Source organism: Bison bison, unplaced genomic scaffold, assembly GCF_000754665.1.
Source record: "Bison bison bison isolate TAMUID 2011002044 unplaced genomic scaffold, Bison_UMD1.0 scf7180017864199, whole genome shotgun sequence".
NCBI lineage: Eukaryota > Metazoa > Chordata > Mammalia > Artiodactyla > Bovidae > Bison > Bison bison.
In genome coordinates, this window is record NW_011494771.1 from 800,488 (window position 1) to 821,393 (window position 20,906).

The following is a 20,906-nucleotide window of genomic DNA, read 5'->3' on the forward strand; positions in this document are numbered from 1 at the left end:
TACTGTGTGCCTGCCCGTGCTGGACGCTGGAGATGCGGTCCCTGGCATCATACAGCTGGCAGTCTACCCGGGGGAAAGCCCATGAGGTGAACAACTGCAGCGGAGTGCAATGACTCATGATAGCGCGAAAGTGTGGTGAGGCGGGGGGATCAGGGCAGCTGTCCCAGAAGGGATGCTGACACCTGAGCCACCTCCTGAGGGTCTTTCCCCGGCCACGACAGAGGACTGAGATGAAGGCTGAGAGCAGCAGGGGGAGAGCTGGAAATCGGGTGTTCTGGAGGTGAGGGATGTGTAAGCCTTGCGGAGGAATTGTGACTGGTTGGCAGAGAAGACTTCATTTAAGCTTTCCTTTTAATTTTAGTTTTTTAAAATTTTTATTTATTTATTAATGGCTGTGCTGGGTCTTCGTTGCTGCACTCGGCCTTTCTCTAGTCGTGGCGAGAGGCGCTGCTCTCGGTCGCGGCGCACGGACTTACTGCTGCAGCTTCTCTTGCTACCGCACGGGGCTCTAGATGTGTGGGCTCCAGTGGTGGCACCTGGGTTTAGTTGCCCTTTGGCATATGAGATCTTTCCAGACCAGGGGTCAAACCGGTGTCCTTGCATTGGAAGGCAGATTCTTAAATGCTGAACCACCAAGGAAGCCCCACAGAAGCATTTTAATCCAACAAGGGACGTGACTGGATTTCTGTTTAGAAGGGATGGATGATGAGGGGAGAAGACAAGGTCTGCGGTTGGGAAGACCATTTGGGAGGCAATGGCAAAACTCCAGGTGAGAAATAAGAGGGACCAGACAGTGACACAGAAGCAAGCCTGAGAGGATGAACTTGCTCCATATTTAGGACAGAGAGTTGACGGTTTCCAGGACTGACTGTGTGTAGGGGATGAGAGTGAAGGAGGAGCCCAGGCCGGACCTGAGGACCTGCGCCTGGGACAGGAGAAGGGGTCACCACGCCCCCTCTTTCCCAGCTGGCCTTCCCAGGAGTGGTGACCAAGGAAGCTGAGCCACCTTGATGCCCAATTCCTGGGTTCCAGGGGCAAGAGATCTAGAACCTCACCTAGCAGCTGACTGGATGATGTCTCTGACTCTGGGGTGCAAGCGGAAGCCAGGAACTAAAACACCAGCCAGGGTCTTCCCTGGTAGTCCAGTGGTTGAGACTCCATGCTTCCAATGCAGAGGGTGTGAGTTCGATCCCTAGTCAGGAACTAAGATCCCATATGCCGTGCAGGGTATGGCAAAAAAAAAAAAAAATCCTTTTTAATAAAAAAAAAAAGAAGTACCAGCCAGCACCCCAACCTCACGTGCTCAGTGCAGAGAAAACACTGACAGTGAAGACAGCTTCCAAGCTTGAGCTCTGACCAGACAGCCCACATATGTTGGGAACTGAGTGGCCCGTGGGCCCAGACAGCCCAGCCTTTCTTCCCTGTGAGCGCTTTCCTCTCCAACTCACTTTGTTTCTGATTGATTCTCTGAGACTGAACAGATGGTAGGTGCCTTGCAGTTGCCTTTCTTCCATCATGGACTCTTTAGCAGATGAGCCAATCTTTGCTCATATGACCACAGCCAATTCCCAGGCCCAAAGCAAAAATTAATGGACCCTGGCAAAGAAAGACAGTGCTTTGCCTGGTTCTTTCCTTTAATCTCCGCATGCCTGCAGCTGTTCCTCTCCAAGAAGGGGAAACTGAGGAAAGACCAGAAGATACCTTCTGTAATAAGAGAACCTGTATCTAAGTCTGCGCACATGGTAATGAGAGAGAGGGAGGGAAGGAGGGGAGAAAGGGAGAGGGAAAAGGTAGGAGGGAAAAGAGAGAGGGAGCAAGCAAGAGAAGGCCAATGAGAGGAAAGGGAGAGGCACAGGATCTTAATTCTTTCTGTGCATCTTACTGGCTGTATGTATGTATTATACTTGACCTCTCTGAAGCTTCAGTTTTCTCATCTATAAAATAACAATGCTAGCTTCCCAGGGCTGCTATAAGCATCAGATGAGCCATACCCATTTTGGTAAATTCTGACTCCCTTTCCCTTCCTGAGTCACCGTATTTCCCCCAATCAAGAGGCTACAAATACTGACCTCTCAGGGTTGCTACGAGGATCAGGTGTACCTCTGGACCCATGGGCTCTTTGTCAGTTCTAACGTGTGGTACGAATGTCGTCTTTCAGTGTGCACTTCTGTTTTCCTGTTGCACCACCAGCCACCATAGGCTTTTTACTCATTTCCCAGATCCCTGTCTCCCCAGCAAATGCCCAGTCATGATACCAGCCAGCACCCTGTTTTAATGACATACTGCAGAGAGCAAATTAGAACTTAAGGTCTAGAAATGTTCTGGATGGAGCTGTTTGCAAATTCTTTGTCATTCATTTTCAGACTCGATTTCAGAAATGAAAGGTTTCCTTGCCTCTTAGGTGCATCAACAATGCAAAAGCAAATTCAGACTCCCTGGATGCCTGAGTAGCTCTATAATTAGATAAAAAATGCAATTGATGTTATAATGTTTACATGTGCAGAAATAAATGAACGCTGAAGAGCTGCTGCAGAGATTTCCAGAGGAATATTTATGTAGCGCCAGTAGCTTGCTTAGAAAGCCTATCTTGCCGTTAATATTCCTCCCAGAGATCTTTAAAACGCTTTTTCTGATTTTCATCATGAATAGAGAAAGAAAATGAATGTTGTTTTTTTTTTTGAGCTCTTCTTATGTGCTAAGCATTACATTACTTTATTATTTTACCCTCAGAGCCTCCTTTAAGAGGTGGACTTAAAAATCCTGGCTTTGCAGATAAAAATAAGTTACTGGGGAAAAAAAAAATTAAGATGCTTAGAAGAATTCGCTACCTTGCCCCAGGTGTGTTATTAGCTATGTTTCAGAGCTACAGGTTCAAACACACAGGCTTTGCTCTTAGCTACCTTTTACCTCCTGCCCATCAGGACTTCCTGGGGCAACCTGAGCTTCCTTGTCTAAAGGAAGAGATGGTCTGGCCAAAGGGAGGAGATGACCAAGTCTCTTCCCACCGGGAAAGTCAAGGCTCTAGCTTCCTGAGTATCCCATCCTCCTTCTGGATCTAGAAGGAGGAGAGGACAAGCATCTGAACTTTGCATAAACACTGACCTTGAGCAGCGACTCTGCCCTCCAGGAAGAACCAGGTCCACTGAACACCCCAGATGAATGCTGACCAGTAGGGCTGGTCCTTCCTCCTCTTGTAAAGGATACATCAGGGAGGGCAGGCAGAGGCGCTGAAGTGTGGATAGGAATACAGCCTATGGAGGCTGATGAGAAGAGAAAGTCTTCTCTCCCACAAAAAACAAGTCAGTGAGTATTTATCAAGCACTTTCTGTGTACTTAGCCTTATGCCAGGGCTTCCCAGGTGGTGCTAGGGTAAAAAGCCCACCTGCCAATGCAGGAGATATAAGAGACATAAGTTCCATCTCCGGGTTGGAAAGATCCCCTGGAGAAGGAAATGGCAACCCACTCTGGTATTCTTGCCTGAGAAATCCCATGGACAGAGGAGCCTTGCGGGCTACAGTCCAAGCGGTTGCAAAGAGTCGGGCACAACCGAAGTGGCTTAGCATAAGCACAAGCCTGATGCCAGGTGTCTTGGAAGAATCCAAAGAAAACTGATCCTTGAAGGATGACCAGGATGTCCCTGCCCTGCACCCCTCACCCCTACTGCCCCCAGAGAGTGAGAAAATACAGAGGTAGGAGGAACAGAACGATTAGGGCAAGTGCTTGAGGATTGCCCGGAGGGTGCAGAGAGGTGGAGAAAGAGAAAAGGCAGTGGTGAGAATCTGCCAGGCAGGTACACTGTGCGGAGGTCTGTAGACGACCCAGATGGCAGCCTTGACCATCAAAGAGTCCAAGTCTCCCGCTGAGCAGCTTTCAGACTCACCCTTGCTTGATTTGCCTCTGCCTTCGCTTTGGAACAAGATATTCGTATTCTCAGTGGCTGCCTCACATTATTAAGCTGCATCAGCATCAGCCTTGAAATTGGCCCCTTCTCTCCTGGGAGCACCTGACAAAGCGATCCGCCTGCCTTCTCCGTTGTTTGCCTCCCCTGGGTGCCCAGGAATAATGGTGTGTTGTCAGGGAGTGTTTTTCCAGCCTGTTTGGGGGGAAGTTTCCCATCTGTGTGGAGCCCTCTGGGAACCCACTGCTGCACAGACCTTCTGTTCTTATCTTAAACTCCTGCAGAGACTTCCTATCAAGGTGATCCATAAAATCAAAATTGCGCAGGCATTAAAAAAAAAAACACTCCCAACAATGATATCTGGGCTGTAGAAATCACTTTCCAGCCTTCATGATGGTTGACCACGCAGAGGAAATTGACATTCTACACACTGGTCACTCCCATTCTTCTGCTACTTTGCCCACATTCTCCAATCTTTCCTCCCTAAAATCCTACTCTTCAACCTCCAAGGCCTAACCTAAATGTCACCTCTTCTAGGAAGTCTTCCTTTCCTTGATTTCCTTTCTTATTTCTTAAAATCGTGTTTGTTGATTACCTTTTCTCTATCACAACGCAGTATGTATCAGTTCATCATTTGCATATCCATATTCCCTGTAGATTATGATCTCCTAGAAGATGGGCAAAATGTGTCTCTTGTCTTGGTACCCCTGATGCCTCCCTAATAAAACCACAGAAGCAAAAAAAATTACTGCAATCATAGGACCTACATTACTCACCAACATGGCTAAACTTAGCAAAGTGACAAAGTAGAGTGGACTTTCAATCCTAATTCGAATACTTACCAACTCAGTAACTCCTGGGAAGTTGCTGCTCTCTGAGCCTTAACTTTTCATGTGAAAAAAGAGATCAAAAGACCTCTTAGGTTTGTTCCGAGGAATGGAAATGAGATATTATGTATTGATATAAAGTGCTTAGCACATGCCTAAGGACATAATCAAGAGCTCAATACGGTACTTACACTAGTGTTAGTCATAAGAAATAAGAAAGTTTAGACAAGACAGTAAGAAGTGGTAGCGCTAGCAGAAGGTGGGCTCAGGAATTTCCCTGGTGGTCCAGTGGTTAAGACACTGTGCTTCCACCACCAGGGGCACAAGTTTGATCCCAGGCTGGGGGAGTTCTACATGCCGCATGGTGTGGCCAAAACAAACAGAAGGTGGGTTCAGCTTCATTCACTAAATGTACATTTGTTGAGATCCAGTCAAAATATTAAAGCCAAAGGGACAAACTTCATTTTATGGAGGAAGGAACAGATACGAAACCTCCTACCACGTCCCTCAGGACACCATTTAACATGCAGCAGTTCACTGGCTAAAACAGAGGTAGAGAAACTTGAGGTGCCAGCAGAGGACCCAAATGGCTGGGTAGAGTAGAGAGAACAAAGGATAAATTCCCAAGGAGAATCCGGGTGATTAGTTGGCTGAGAAGGAGAGGAAGCAGATGCTTCCAGAGATGGAGTTTCAGATCACCACCTGACACCCAACAGAGGTGCCCAGTAGGCAGGAGCTGCCATGGGACGTAGCGCTGAAGCTCCAGATGTGTAATTGGGAGTGATGTTGAAACTGTAGGCAAATACAAGTCCTGTATACCCACCTCCCACACAGCACATAGTGTAGCCTCTGCAAACTGTGATAATCACTAACCAAACTGAGCCACGTGGAGAGGTGCCATGTTCAGTTCTTGGCATCAGAGCAGTCATGGGGGAAAGTGTTTCCTAACACCCACCTTGAGGGGGAAAGGGCATATGGATCTCTCCCACAGCCAGAGTACTCAGATAAAATTCCAGTGGTGTGTTGCCTTGGCAGCAGTTGCCAAGTGAGAAAGAGGAATGATGAAATAAGTGGGAAAAAAATGGGCAGAAGCAACAGATCAAGCCCAATATTTGATGTTCATTGCAAAGTTTCTCAAGAGAATATTTTATAGGGATGGGTGTAATTTTTGAAAAGTCTCTTGTTAATAAAAGTCTCTTGTTAAAAGCCCCTTTCCTGGGCTAAGAGAGCTTTAGAGGAATTATTGGGTGCAAGGAGTGGGGAAGGGCAATCCTGAACATGATTGACAAGGTTGCACAGAGAGGGGGGATCCCTGATTAATGCCACGTGACCCAACATTCTGTGTTTCTTGCAGGGTGATGCCCATGGCCATCCAGTTTTCCATCCTGATCATGCTGCACTCAGCTCTGGTCCTCATCACTACGGCAGAGGATTACAAGTGTTTGCCCCTAGTCCTCCGGAAAACCTGCTGTTGGATTAACGAGACCTATTTGGCCAGGAACGTCATCATCTTTGCATCCATCTTGATTAATTTCCTGGGCGCCATCCTAAATATCGTAAGCATTGCACATAGACACTTGTCTAGCGTGTAGTCAGGAATGAAGAGTTGGTAGAACCTGCAGCCTCTGGCATTGCCCTCCTTGGTACTAATTATTAACGCCTTCGTGTACCTCGTCAAGCCCCAAGGTCAGGGTTAGAGAAGGAAGATGTGGCTATACGGTCAGAACCATGCATTTTACTGGTGGAAAATGGTCTTTTTCTCAGTGGTGGAGGTTATTTGCTCTAAAGGCACTGCAAATGCCCTTAAGTTTCTGTACTTTCAATGGCCAGTCAATTAAAGTCGTAAATAAGAGTTACTCCTTGTTAAGTTCCCACCTGCTGTGTGCCATGCTCTGAAGGAGGAGCAGTCTGTGCTTCCCGTATTTAATCCTCACATAAACCCCGTGAGGTAAGTCTCTTTATCCCCGCTTTACGGCTGAGGAAACTGAGGCTCAGAGACATGAAATAACTTGCTAATAAGGTCTGTCTGACTCCATGACTCAAACGCTCATTCTCGTTAGCCCAACTGTATCTCTGGGAGGGGGAGAGGGGAGAATGGAAATAAGTAGCTGTCATTTATTGAGCACCTACTGTGTGCCGCAGGTAGGTATTACCGTTCCCACGTAACAGATGAGGAAGCTGCCTTTCAGGAAGGTTGAGCATCTTGCCTATGACGTTCTAAGAGTTCATACCAGATGTGACACATCGAACTCGGATGAATCTCCAACTGCCATATTTATCATTGTCTTTAATTTGGTGACCCATGCTTTAGTGAGTGCATATTCTCTCTAAAATGGTAATGTGGTAGCTATAGGCATTTTTTGTGTCTATCCCAATAGTCTTGTGTTGTCCATGGTTTAGGAACCTAGATGTTTAGGGGATTTATCTGATTCCGGGCTTTGAACATTGAGGGAGACTAGTTAAGGCATCATCTTGTGGCTGAAACCATCATTGTGTCCTTTGGGCCTGAGGGAGGGTCTCCAAGTGTTCAGGGAGCCCAACTGTTGGACCCCCACAACTGTCAGCCTGTAAGTCAGAGATTTACACTGCCTGAAATCCATTGTTCACACTGGACCAATAATTACCTAGTGTCCATGTTGCTCAAGCTCTGTGGTTGGCCTTGTTGTAAAGAGACTATGGGACAAAGAAAAGGGGAATCATAGTCTAATAAAACTCATCATCTAATGAACATTTTATAGATGATGGCAATTGAAAACAGAAGTCCTTAGTCATTGATCACGGACTGCAGAGCTGCAGCCAGGATCTCTACTCTAGATGAATCAGATGTTTCTGGGGTGTCCTAGTGACTGTAGGTCAGGGTTGTCACTGGGGCCAACCATCCCACAGTATTGTGGGAGGAAGTTCAGAGGCTTTGGAGTCAGATAGACCTGTGTTCAAATCTCACCTCCACCACTTACCAGCTCAATGACCCTGGACAAGTTACTTTACTTCTCAGAGTTTCATATTTTCCAGTTGTAAAATGGGGATACAAGAAGTAGCTACATCACAAGGGGGTTGTGATGCCCTTTTCATGCAAAGTGTCTGCTGCAGCCTAGGCACTCAGCCAGTGGTAGCTATTCTCTTCTGAGTGCCGCAAGATCTCCTGCCGCAACTGCTAGCCTAGGAAGTGCCCCCCACCCCAGTGCTAAGAGTCTTTCTGGAAAGCGTGCCCTGTGGGTCCCTCGAGTCCCCCCAGCTGTTCATGTAGAGACAGGTTGTGAGCATTCCCCACCTGGTTCTCTCTTCCAAGCCCCACAAGCGCACTCCAGCAACCCTCCATGATGGGGCTGGTGGAGCAGCCTTACCCTAGTTTCATGACTGGCTTGTAATTTTTTTTTTCTGAGCCAGTCCTTTCTTTAGAACCAAACAGAAGGTCCCAGCTGGGCTTGCATTCTGAAATCCAGCCCCTCGAGGGCCCTTTCTGCCCTAGGCATTTGCCGAAGCCCCACAGCGATAGCACAGGACTCCGTCTCCAGCTCACACTGACTTTGTTGTTCCTGTGTTTTTTTTTTTTGTTTTGTTTTGTTTTTTGTTGTTCTTTTTTTTTTTCTTAATCCGCAGCTGTGGTGTGATTTTGACAAGTCGATACCCTTGAAGAACCTGACTTTCAATTCCTCAGCTGTGTTTACAGATATCTGCTCCTACCCAGAGGTATTTATTCACGAGCTCCCCTTGGTGAGACTGGGGCTTAGGCATCTTCACCAGCTCTGAATCAGCAGGACTGGCTGAGGGGCCCTAGACGTGCTGGCTCTCCAGGGGCCTGTCGGCCCTCCTCTGCCTCTCTCTCCTTCTTTTCTTCTTCTTCCCCTTTTCTGCCCTCCCTTCTCTCCTGGTATCTGCTGCTTCCCTTTTGTCTCTTTCCTGCTGTCTTCTGCCTCTCTTTCCCATTTCTCTCTTCTTCTTCACTTTTCCCTCTGTCCACTCTCTTCTTTCCTTTGCCTCCTCTTCCCTCTCATTTCCCCCCAGCTCCTCTTAAAACCTAGAATGGAATGTGCTGTTGTCTTCAGTACAGGGCAGAGCACAGAGCTGCAGCTCAGAGTTTGCTGCATTGGAAAAGGAAAGGATGGAAGAAGGGGAGATAGAGGAAGAAAGGAAGCTAGTAAATCACAAATGCAGAAAACAGCTAAACATAAATCAAAGTGGGACTTCCCTGAGAGTCCAGTGGTTAAGACTCCATACTTCACTGCAGGGGACACGGGTTCAATCCCTGGTTGGGGAACTAAGATCCCAAATGCTGAGCAGTGCAACCAAAAAAAAAAAAACTAAAAAAAGATAAGTAAATAAACATATTAAAGTGGTATAGAAAGTGCCCAGAGCATCGCAGACTCAGGAGGTGTCCCAGCAGGCCACTTACCATCGTAGTGTAAGCCTGACCATCTCCTGTCCCCATAGCCACTAGGCTGGCCCTGGGCCTTGGGGTCAACATAAGGGTCAAGCAAAGGACAATCTTTGGCTCTGTTAAGCCATGACCCAGACCTTTACATATTGGGATATAAACTCTGGGTCTGGAGGGAAGACGGTTGGGATGTCCCAGTAGACACCAGCCAACCTTGAGGACCTTGGGTAGACTTTTGTTCTCTGAGACCCCTTCCAGTATGTGGTGGGGGAAAGGCGCTCTGTTATCTGACCTCAGCCCCAGAATTGGTCCAGGTGTTCTGAAAAGGACAGAAAGCCTCACCTCTGACCTCAGGTATTTTGTGCATACTGGATATGCACAAAATCATTACATCTTCAAGATACATGGAGGATGCTACCGCCATCTCCATGTTGTAGATAATGAAACGGAGGTTCAGAAAGCAGCTTTCTCGCTGCTACTCCTGCTAATCTACCTTTTTTCTCACTTCTTTTCATTCTTACTTCTTTCTCTCTCCCTTCTTCATTCAGTTATCAAGACTTGCTGCTGCAGTTCAAACCACATCTGGCTTATTCATGAGCTCACACTTCTGAATTCAGGCTCCATCCCTAGGGAAGAACAAGGCTCTTCCTAAGGAAGTTCTGGGCAGGATGGGGCTAGCTCTGATTTCACAGCTGTGTGGGGCAGATCATGTGCTCTGGAACTTCTTCCCACCAAGTAAGGAGTGATCTCCAATTTTGTAGAGTCTGTGGGATACCACTCCCCTGAGAACACTTTTATTTGGAGGGCATGAAGAGTGTCCAAGAGGCAGTAAGTCAGCCAAGAATCAGATATTTAGAGTTAGACAAAAGCTGGATTTCACTCCCAACTGAGCCCCTTTACTTGCTAGCAGTAGAATCTTGAATCAGTTCAAACTCTTTCTGAACCTCAGCTTCCTCATCTGTAAAGTGGGAAAAATAATATCTTCTTTGCACAGTGATTGTGGAGTTATATAATATCAGATTCTCATGGTGCTTACCTAAATGAGTTGGCAAACGTTGAGCTTCTAACATGTGATCTGACTTGAAGTTGGTGTTTAAGTATTAATCTGGGCCTCTGACTCAATGCTGTGTATATACCCCTTGCCTCAAACTTGAACTCCCAAACTCAGGACCACAGCACTCATGGATTTCCCAGGCCTAACAAAGTGGTGGGTAAGCTTTTGGATCACATATGTTCATCTCTGTGCCTCTGTTTCCTTCTCTGCAAAATGAAGATGAAAACAATACCTTCCTCATGGGTGATTGTGAGGATTAAGTGAATTAATCCATGGAAAATGTATAGAGCAACACCTGCCACAAAATAGCTGCTGATTAAATGTCAGCTGTGATTCATTTACTAAATTAAAAGGTTTTGAACCTGCACCATAAAAATATATTTATCTGTGATGTATACCAATGTTCTGGGCTTCCCAGATGGTGCTAGTGATAAAGAACCTACCTGCCAAAGCAGGAGAAGTAAAAGATGTAGGTTCAGCCCCTGAGTCAGGAAGATCTCTTGAAGGAGGGCTTGACAACCCGCTCCAGTATTCTTGCCTGGAGAATCCTATGGACAGAGGAGACTGGTAGGTTATAATCCATGGGTCACAAAGTCAGACATGACTGAAGCGACTTAGCATGCACACGTGCGCCATTGTACTAAAGTATCATGTACATTGTGATAAATGAATCAGTTTTAATATTAAAATTTTCCGGAGAAGGAAATGGCAACCCACTCCAGTGTTCTTGCCTGGAGAATCCCAGGGACGGGGGAGCCTGGTAGGCTGCTGTCTTTGGGGTAGCACAGAGTTGGACACGACTGAAGCGACTTAGCAGCAGCAGCAGAAGCAGCAGAGGGAGTAGCAAGAGCGCTGGAGAGTGACTGTTAACAAGGTTATTTTTGGGGTGATCAAACTGTTATAAAATTAGTTATAAATCAACTCTACTGCAATAAAAATTAAAACCTGTTAAAAATTAGAATATGGTAATGGTTGCACAATTTTGTAAACATATCAAACCACTGAACCTTACACTTCAAAGAGATGAACTTTCAGTATGTAAATTACATCCAAATAAAGTTAAAGCATTATTCACCTTGAAAAAAATAAGAAAATAAAATTTTCCTCCCAAGACAAGGGATCATCTTGCCCAGGGGCCAGCGAACAATGACCACAGGCCAAATTCCACTTGCCACCTGTTTTGCAAATAGTTTTACTGGGGCACAGACACACCCATTTGTTAGCAATGTCTTTATGGCTGCTTTTATAATAATATAATGGTAGAGTTCAGTCGCGGTAACTAAGTCAAAAATATCTGCTATCTGGCCCTTGCCAAGCAAAGTTTGCCGAAGTCTGACATCTCCTCAGGTGCAGGAATCCCACTGGCCTAAAATGTGAGCACCTGGACTCTTTCCATCATCAGCTACTACAGCAATCTTGTTAACCCACCATTTGCCATGTTGGCATATATCTGGCCATGTTTCTCTACCTAAGGATTTGTCTACCAAAGTAGAAGGAATCAGACATCCAAACCTTCTAAAAGGCTTAATTTGCACAACCACCTGCCATCACTCACAAGTGTGTATCCCCAAGCAAATCACTTCCTGTCTCTGAGCCCTGGTTTCCTCATCTGTATACTGGACCTCTCCATCTCCCCCATGGGCAACAGTTCTCAGTCTGGAAACAGGTAATTAAGCTGGATGATGTGGCATAAACATAAGAGACTGTCATCATACATGGTATAAAGTAAAGTTTATTTCTGAACTGGAGCTTGCCAATTACTAAAGAAAAAAAAAGAGTGAGGATATAGGAAATGATCATGAAGAAAGTCATGTTCCAGCTATGATTTGAGAAGTAGTCTAGGAGAGCAAAGAGACATAGGTTTGTAAAGTGAATGACAGTCATATGCAGAAACCATTCTCATCATCTCAAACTTCAGAATGTGGTTTTCAGGAGGCTCGATAGGAAGATCTTCATTTTATAATCAAGCCCCTTTATTATATGCTCTAGCAGATTGGAACAGTCTTTGACTAGTCAGCTGTAGTTGTGAGAGCAGAGTATGCTATGGTTTTAAAGGGTCCCTGACAACCAATTTTCCCTACAGGCATCAGTCATCATTTGCATCCTGGGACTTTCTCCCACTTCTCTCCCATGGGTAGAATCCCAGGTTCTACCCAGCCTTCAAGCTTTCTTCAAGCATACTCAATCCTTCAGATTCAGTTCAGTCACTCAGTCATGTCCGACTCTTTGCAACCCCATGGATTGCAGCACACCAGGCTTCCCTGTCCGGAGTTGGTGATGCCATCCATCCATCCATCTCATCCTCTGCCATCCCCTTCTCCTCCCACCCTCAATCTTTCCCAGCATCAGGGTCTTTTCAAATGAGTCAGTTCTTTGCACCAGGTGGCCAAAGTATTGGAATTTCAGCTTCAACATCAGCCCTTCCAATGAATATTCAGAACTGAGTTCCTTTAGGATGGACTGGTTGGATCTCCTTGGAGTCCAAGGGACTCTCAAGAGTCTTCTCCCAAAACCACAGTTCAAAAGCATCAGCTTTCTTCACAGTCCACCTCTCACATCCATACATGACTACTGGAAAAACCATAGCTTTGACTAGACGGACTTTTGTCGGCAAAGTAATGTCTCTGCTTTTTAATATGCTGTCTATGTTGGTCATAGCTTTTCTTCCAAGGAGCAAGCATCTTTTAATTTCATGGCTGCAGTCACCATCTGCAGTGATTTTGGAGCCCCCCAAAATAAAGTCTTTCCCTATTTCCATTGTTTCCCCATCTATTTGCTAAGAAGTGATGGGACCAGATGCCATGATCTTAGTTTTCTAAATATTGAGTTTTAAAACCAGTTTTTTCACTCTCCTCTTTCACTTTCTTCAAGAGGCTCTTTAGTTCTTCTTCACGTTCCTGCCATAAAGGTGGTGTCATCTGCATATCTGAGGTTCTTGATATTTATCCTGACAATCTTGATTCCAGGCTGGCATTTCTCATGATGTATTCTGCATATAAGTTAAATAAGCAGGGTGACAATATACAGCCTTGACATACTCCTTTCCCTATTTGAAACCAGTCTGTTGTTCCATGTATGCTTTTAACTGTTGCTTCTTGACCTGCATACAGGTTTCTCAGAAGGCAGGAAAGGTGGCCTGGTATTCCATGTCTTTAAGAATTTTCCACAGTTTGTTGTGATCCACACAGTTCAAGGCTTTAGCATAGTCAATGAAGCAGAAGTAGATGCTTTTCTGGAATTCTGTTCCTTTTTCGATGAGCCAACAAATATTGACAATTTGATCTCTGGTTCCTCTGCCTTTTCTAAATCCAGCTTGAACATCTGGAAGTTCACGGTTCACATACTGTTGAAGCCTGGCTTGGAGAATTTTGAGCATTAATTTACTAGTGTGTGCTTCCTGCCAATCTCACATGTCCTTAAGGCATCATTTTCATACTCCCACTCCATCATTTCTATAATTCATCTAGCTAGAACGGTTTTCCCAACTCTTCAAACTTCTAAATTGCTTTAAGGAGAAAAGCCAATATTGTATAGCTATTTAACATTACCGTGAGGGCACAGCACAGGACAGAATCCACAGTCAAATTAATAATTTTTCTTTAAAAAGATAAATTTCAAGTGGAACAGTAGAGATAAAATTGCCTTCCCACCTGAAATAGCTAAAAACTAACAAAATATATGAAACAATAGTTTTCAAGACACTGGGCATCAAGTACTGAAGAACACAATCCCTGAAAGACAAGAAGCAAATTAAGTGAGTCCTATGGTTGCCTGGGCTGTACCTTGCATTAAGAGTGTTTCAGACTGGCTCAGGTCGGAAGAACGCACATGGAACTCAGTGCAACCCCCTAATTTGAGGAGATAGAACTGAGAATCTGGGGGAACCAAGGTGGCTAGAGTTTGTAGGACGTACTGCCAGAGAGAAGAGAGTTCCTGATAGAGAAGACTCAGAGATCTGCAGAGGGGCTGATCAGTGCATGCATATGAGGAAACAGCGATGCTCCAGAAAACAAAAACAAAAACACACATCTGAAAGGATTAGTGCCTGGCTCTCACATTAGGCTGGGAATTGTGTCTTCTCCCACCAGCCAGTCTGAAAAATACCATAATTCATGGGACATTAAATAGAGCAATCAGACAAGACTTGCTTCAGTAGTGTTCAATAATTACCCCTAGATTATATGCTGCTGCTCTAGTTCTTCCCTCAAAATAATCTTAAAAGGAAGATGGGGCTTCCTGGTGGTCATGGTTGAGACCCTGCCCTTCCGTGCAGGGGACTGGGTTTCGATCCCTGGTCAGGGAACTAAGATTCCGCATGTCATGCAGTGTGGCAAAAAAAAAAAAAAAAGAAAAGTAACACCAAACATCTAAGAAGACATTTCTCCTTTTTATAAAGATCAAAATGTTTATTATTTTGTGTTACAAAAATGAAAAGAAATCCAATCAGATAATGAAGAAAACATATAGGGCAATAAATCTTTAAGAAAGGATAAATTATTCTAAAAGAAATGAATCCTAGAATGTTTTCCCTTCAAGTCAACCACTCTGTTGCTTAATAAACTTCTTGTAAAATGAGAAATATTTTATATTAGAAAATACAAAGTTATATTTCTGTATTGGAAAAGAATGTTCATGTCAGCCTTCTTTGTAATAGATAAAAACTAAAAATAACCCAATCGTCCCTAGATAGTTGAGAGGATAAAGAAACTAAGAAACTGTAGAATAGCCATCCAGGGGACTACTACACATCAGTAGAGAGAGATGATCTCTGGATATATATGCAATAACATGGATGAATCCCAAGATCAGCATGCTGACAGAAATAAGCAAAACAAAGCAAAAGTATGCATTTGTATGGTCCTGCCTATCTAAAACTCTAGAAAATGCATTGATAAATTGATACATAATAGCAGAAAGAAAGAGGTGGTTGCCTGGGGAGGAGAGGGAGGAACGTGGGAGGGGAGAATCGTAAAGGGATACACTGAAACCCATGCTGGCGCTCATTTTCATAATTGTGATGATTTTGTGGATGTACACAAATACTAAAGCTTAGCAAATTGTGTGCAATAGATACATGCAGTTCACTGTAGGTGAATCATACCTGAAGAAAACTATTTTAAAATTTAAGTGCAAAAGAGGAAACAGAGAGAGAGAAAGGGGAAGAGAATTAGAGTCTTGAAAACCTGTAGTCAGAACATTTTGGCTGAACTGGCAGCTGTGGTCTTGAGCAACTTAAGCTCTTTGAGCCTCGTTTCCACACTGGGGTAACAGCTGTGCCCACCTCACAGTGTTATCATGAGACTTAGACTGGGAGAATGCATCCTTAAGCTTACTACAGTTTCTGGTCCATAATAAACGCTCATTAAACATCAGTTGATCATGATGATGAAGATGAGGGATGAAGGGGGTGGGAGTTAAAAGAGGAAGACAAAAGGGAGAAAAACCAAGAAGGAGCAAAAAGAGAGGAACAGAAACAAAGGAGTGATAATAAAGCAAATAATTGATGGTAGTTGCTCAGTCATGTCCAGTTCTTCGCGATCCCATGGACTATAGCCTGCCAGGCTCCTCTGTCCATGGGATTCTTCAAGCAAATAAGCAGATATTTTAAATTCCAAAAGTGACTGTAAAAATTGGTATTTCCCTAACCTCTTGCCTTCATTTCTCTGGTTAACTTCTCAGGTAAGAGTCAGAGCCTTGAGTAATTTTGGAGGAAAATGTATTCACTGCAGTCTAAAATCTCCAACTGGCATTCAGGATAAAATTAGATTCTCCAGACTTTCACAGTGGCAGGTCCACCAAAAACTTCAAACAAAAAATAAGTATCAAATAGCACCATTGTAATTTCAGAACTTTTTCTAGTTGAACAGAGGGATATTATATAAGCTCCTTTTTCTTCTACTCTGAGCCAATTTTATGATATGGCTAAATACATAGAGGAGATCATTTTGTTTTTTCCCAAATGATAATTAATTTTTGGAATTGTCTTGCCCCACAAAGAGCCAAAAGCTGTAATAACACAATGTGATCCAAAAACCAAGTCCCATCTCACTGAAGCTTGGATTCCAAACCTTTGAGGACTATTAATTGTGCATGGAAAACAGAGTAGATTTGAATGATAGAAGCTGTGAGGTGACATAGAATGAGCAAATACTCTTCTTCTCATTGACTAGCCATTTAGCCTTGGGGAAATCACTTAGCCTCTCTGAGCCTCAGTTTCCTTATCTGTTTAATGGACTTATTAACAACACCTATCTTATAAGATTGTTTGGGTGACAAATAGAGATAATGTACATAAACACTCATTAAATATTAGTTTCTTTTCTCCTTCTCTTTCCCTAAAGCTTTGATAATTGAGTAAATAGTATCTGCCAAAGTAGAGATTTGTATTTAAGGAAGGAAATAGGAATATAACAATTTTTTTTGTTTTAAAGCCAGGGCTTCCCTGGTGGCTCATTGGTAAACAGTCTGTCTGCAAATGCAGGAGACGTGGGTTCGATGCCTGGTCTGGGAAGACCCCACACACTGCAGAGCAGCTAAGCCTGTGTGCCATAACTAAGGAGCTGTGCTCTAGAGCTCCAGAGTCACAACTGCTGAAGCCCACACACCCTAACGCCCATGCTCCCCAACAAGGGAAGCCACCACAATGAGAAGCCCATGCTCCGCAAATAGAGAGTAGCCCCCATTCACCTCAACTAGAAAAAAAAAAGCCTGCACAGCTGTGAAGAACCAGCAGTCATAAATAAATAAAATTACTAAAAAAAAAAAAAAAAAATGCAAGGCTTCATTCTCTAAACATGAGATTATCTACATAATCATGTGTATGCTGCTGCAACATGTGACTAAAACTTTGAGCAGGCCATACGTTCATAGCAATATCAGTCTCCTATCAATTATTTATAAAACGGCGGCCACCTTGACTCGGATCGTTTTCAGGAAGCCAGATCCTCCTAGACCTTCACTTGTTGCCCAAGCCGAGAGAGTGAGCCTGGAGAGCATACACTTACTCCACCAGCACCCCCGCCTTCGTCTTTGCTAACTGCTGACAGCATATACTTCCTAGGTATGTCCAGCAATGTCAAAGCGTTATCCTCTGGGAACAAATTTAACTTTTGAAAGTCACCAAGATGCGTAATCTGGCTGGACATCATTGTTTGAAAAGTGAAAGTGAAAGGGCTTCCCTGGTAGCTCAGCTAGTAAAGAATCCCCTTGCAATGCGGGTGAACCCGGTTGATTCCTGGGTTGGAAAAATCCCCTGGAGAAGGGATAGGCTACCCATTCCAGTATTCTTGGGCTTCCCTGGTGCCTGAGAAGGTAAAGAATCCACCTGCAATGTGGGAGACATAATCTGGCTAGATATCATTGTTTAGGAATCAAATATAGAAAAACTGCATTTGCGGGCGAGGGGCGGGGGTTGGGGGGCATTTTTCAAAACCGGACTCTGAAGATTATTTACAGGGATCTGAGCTCAGTCATCAAAGAAGCAGGATCAAGATAAACACATAGTCCCTCAAGGTGACTACATTGAATTGACCAATAAGCATCATCAAGAGAAACATCATTCTTATATTTAAAAAAATGTAGAAAAAATAAAATTCTTTCCCTAAGAACTAGCTATTTGCCTGCTCATTGGTTAGGTTTTACTTCATACTTATACCGTGAGTCATCATTTGTGAACATCATTAACACAGATATGTCTTCCTGTGAATTATTATGAGATTAAAATATTGACTGGGGCTGCAGTCCCTTCTAGGAAATAACCAGAAAAGTCCATCCTCAACCCCAGTCAGACACAAACAGCACATCTGCGTGTGGAATTTAAATGCAGTTTCGACAGATCTAAGTTAACAACTTATGATGAACTAAAAAACACTCATCATTCTTCCTCTAGTGTTGGGAGGAAGGGGGACATCAAATGGAAACCACGGAGCTCAAACAAGCCAAACACAGTCGGGCTGTCCCAGAGCATCATACATGTACGAAATGTCCCTTTCCCCTACCAGGAAACAGCTGGGAAAGTCAGATCAGTTATCCCCACTCAGCACCCGCGCTGACCCTGTGTTCATGACAGCCTCATTCCTGGACCATGAGAAGAGTCAGAGCTCAGGAAGAGACAGGGAAGCCACTGTCGTTGGCCTGTGTACCCTTCACTGCGCTGCTTATACCAAGACTCGTAATTGCTAAATGTTCGATTTTGTGTGATTCGGGAAGTTTGGATCTTTTCTCTGAAAACTCTCTGCTCTCTTTCCTTCTTGTTCTGTGACTTTATAATGCCATGGGATTTTGAGAGCAATCAAATGGGTACAGACACTCCAGTATATACTACCCCTGTCAGCAGATGCGCAAGTCCCTGTAAGTTATCATTGTGTAAAATTCTTCTTCCTCCCTCTTCTCTAAGAGGAAAATGATGCATTGTGACAATGTCCTAACATTAGGATGGCGCCTTCCAGCCTGGCACAATTCTTGGTGTCCAGCAGGTCCCCAGACAACAATTGTAGGGAAAAAATTCATTGTTTAATTTATCAAATGCTTGTTCCAAGCAAGCAGAATATTGCTCCCCCTTAACACTTTGTCAAGACATGGGAATCTTTCAGTCGTCACTCAGAGATTTCCAGAATTTCTTACCTGTCTGCTCTGCCCATACAGAAATTGTCTCTTCCTGTCATAGGAGAGAGAAGACAACCAGTTGTTGGAAAGAGCCATGCATAACAAGGCTGGAATGGCTTTTAGAAATTAAGCCCGATATGCCCACTAGAGTTAATATTTACATGCACAGGTTGTATCCAGGTGTCCTCGGTATCATTTTCTAATCATGAGAACTTGAAAATTTTACTTAAGCTTTATGAGCCTCAGTTTCTTCACCTGTAAAATGGAAATTAGGAGTCCAATCTGGACCAGCTGCTTTGAAAAATCACAAGGGAAGACCATGTGTATAAAAATCAAAGTACCACCACCAAGTGGGTCTTTGATAATGCAATTTTTATTCTTTTTTCCTACTGGATACTCAGAATCCTAACCTTTCGACCAGAATGATATAGTGGATCCTTCTGTAAGGGAAATGGGCTGAGGATCTTCCTATAGAAGGCTGAAATCTACCTGGGCAGACTGACACCTGGGGGTCACTCTAATATTGCAGCCCTTGAGTGATTCCCAACTGGCCTATTGCACAGCTACTTCTAATACAAGATGGCAAGTATCAGGCTGGGCTGTGAAGGTTGCCGTGGAGGAATGAGGCCGTATTCAGAAGCACCTGGAGGATTTGCATGAAAGTTTCTCAGAGGAGAAGACACCTGTGAGAAGAGCAAGGCTTGGTCGCATGCATGAGAGTTGAGAGAAACAGGACACTGGAAAAGCAAAGTACTAGAGGAACAAGAGAGCAGGGAAACAGCTGTGGGAGATAGCCAGTTTATAGTGCTGCTGCTACTGCTAAGTTGCTTCAGTCGTGTCCGACTCTGTGCGACCCCAGGAACTGCAGCCTACCAGGCTCCTCCGTCCATGGGATTCTCCAGGCAAGAACACTGCAGTGGGTTGCCATTGCCTTCTCCACAGTTTATAGTGAGGCTGGAACATATGTCGGGATTTGGAAAGTGAAAAGGAATCTGATATATGACAGTCTTGAGAATTTTGCCATGCAGGAAGGAGAATATAATTTGAGAGACTAGAGAGCCATGGAAGGACTTCAAGTTAAGGAGTGACATGGTCAGATCTGAGTTTCAGAAATACTGGCTGGAAAATAACAGTATGTATTCAGAGACTTCCCTTGTGGTCTAGGGATTAAGACTCCGAGATTCCACTGTGGGGGCCACAGGTTCAATCCTTGTTGGTGAACTAAGATCCCATGTGCCATGTGGTGTGGCCAAAAAAAAACAGTAGTGTATATTCAGTAGGGATTGGGAACTAGAAGCAAACAGCTGCTAGAAAACTGTTCCAAAACTGTAAGTGAGAACTAAAACAGAAATAGGATAGAAGGAGAAAGGTGGATAGATATGAGATTTATTGAGGAAATAGAATCTACAAGCTTAGGATGAGCAGACTGTGGAATATGGGGGAAAAGAAAAGCAGCAAAGATGAGACCAAGATTTTTGGCTTGAGAAATGGTGCCAATGGTTCCCGCAAGAATTGGAAAGAGAGTTTTGGGGAGGTGGTAATAGCTTATGGTGAATGATGTTGGATTCATGATCTCCAAAGAAGATTTAGCTTCAGGACCAGGGACCAGGCTTGATCACTCAAGAGCTTTTGTGTAGCAGAGTTTTATTAAAGTGAAAAGGGGACAGAGAAAGCTTCTGACATAGACATCAGAAGGGGCACGGAGAGTGCCCACTCACTAGTCTTAGCAAGGCCTTATATACTTTCACCAGACCCACTCCCACAACATACATCTTAAATTAACAAGATTACAACTAACAATAGAAAGGTCTTACCAGACCCACGGGGGCTGTCCTTGTGGCCCAGCTGGTAAAGAATCCGCCTGCAATGCAGGAGACCTGGGTTCAATCCCTGGGTTGGGAAGATCTCCTGGAGAAGGGAAAGGCTACCCATTCCAGTATTCTGGCCTGGAGAATTCCATGGACTGTATAGTCCATGGGGTTGAAAAGAGTCGGACACAGCTGAGTGAATTTCACTTTAGAGCTTCCCTTGTAGCTCAGTTGGTAAAGAATCTGCCTGCAATGCAGGAGACCTGGGTTTGATGCCTGGGTCAGGAAGATCCCCTGGAGAAGGAAATGGCAACCCATTCCAGTATTCTTGCCTAGAGAA

At 44.3% G+C, this 20,906-nt stretch overlaps 1 protein-coding gene across 1 annotated transcript in view; it reads left to right on the plus strand.

Annotated features, from left to right (window-relative positions):
* ADCY8 (adenylate cyclase 8 (brain)) overlaps positions 1 to 20,906 on the plus strand; it is a 227,901-nt gene that overhangs the window by 167,975 nt on the left and 39,020 nt on the right. Inside the window, 2 exon segments of the mRNA XM_010844318.1 lie at positions 6,080 to 6,281; positions 8,326 to 8,415. Of these exon segments, the coding sequence (XP_010842620.1) occupies positions 6,080 to 6,281; positions 8,326 to 8,415 (292 nt within the window).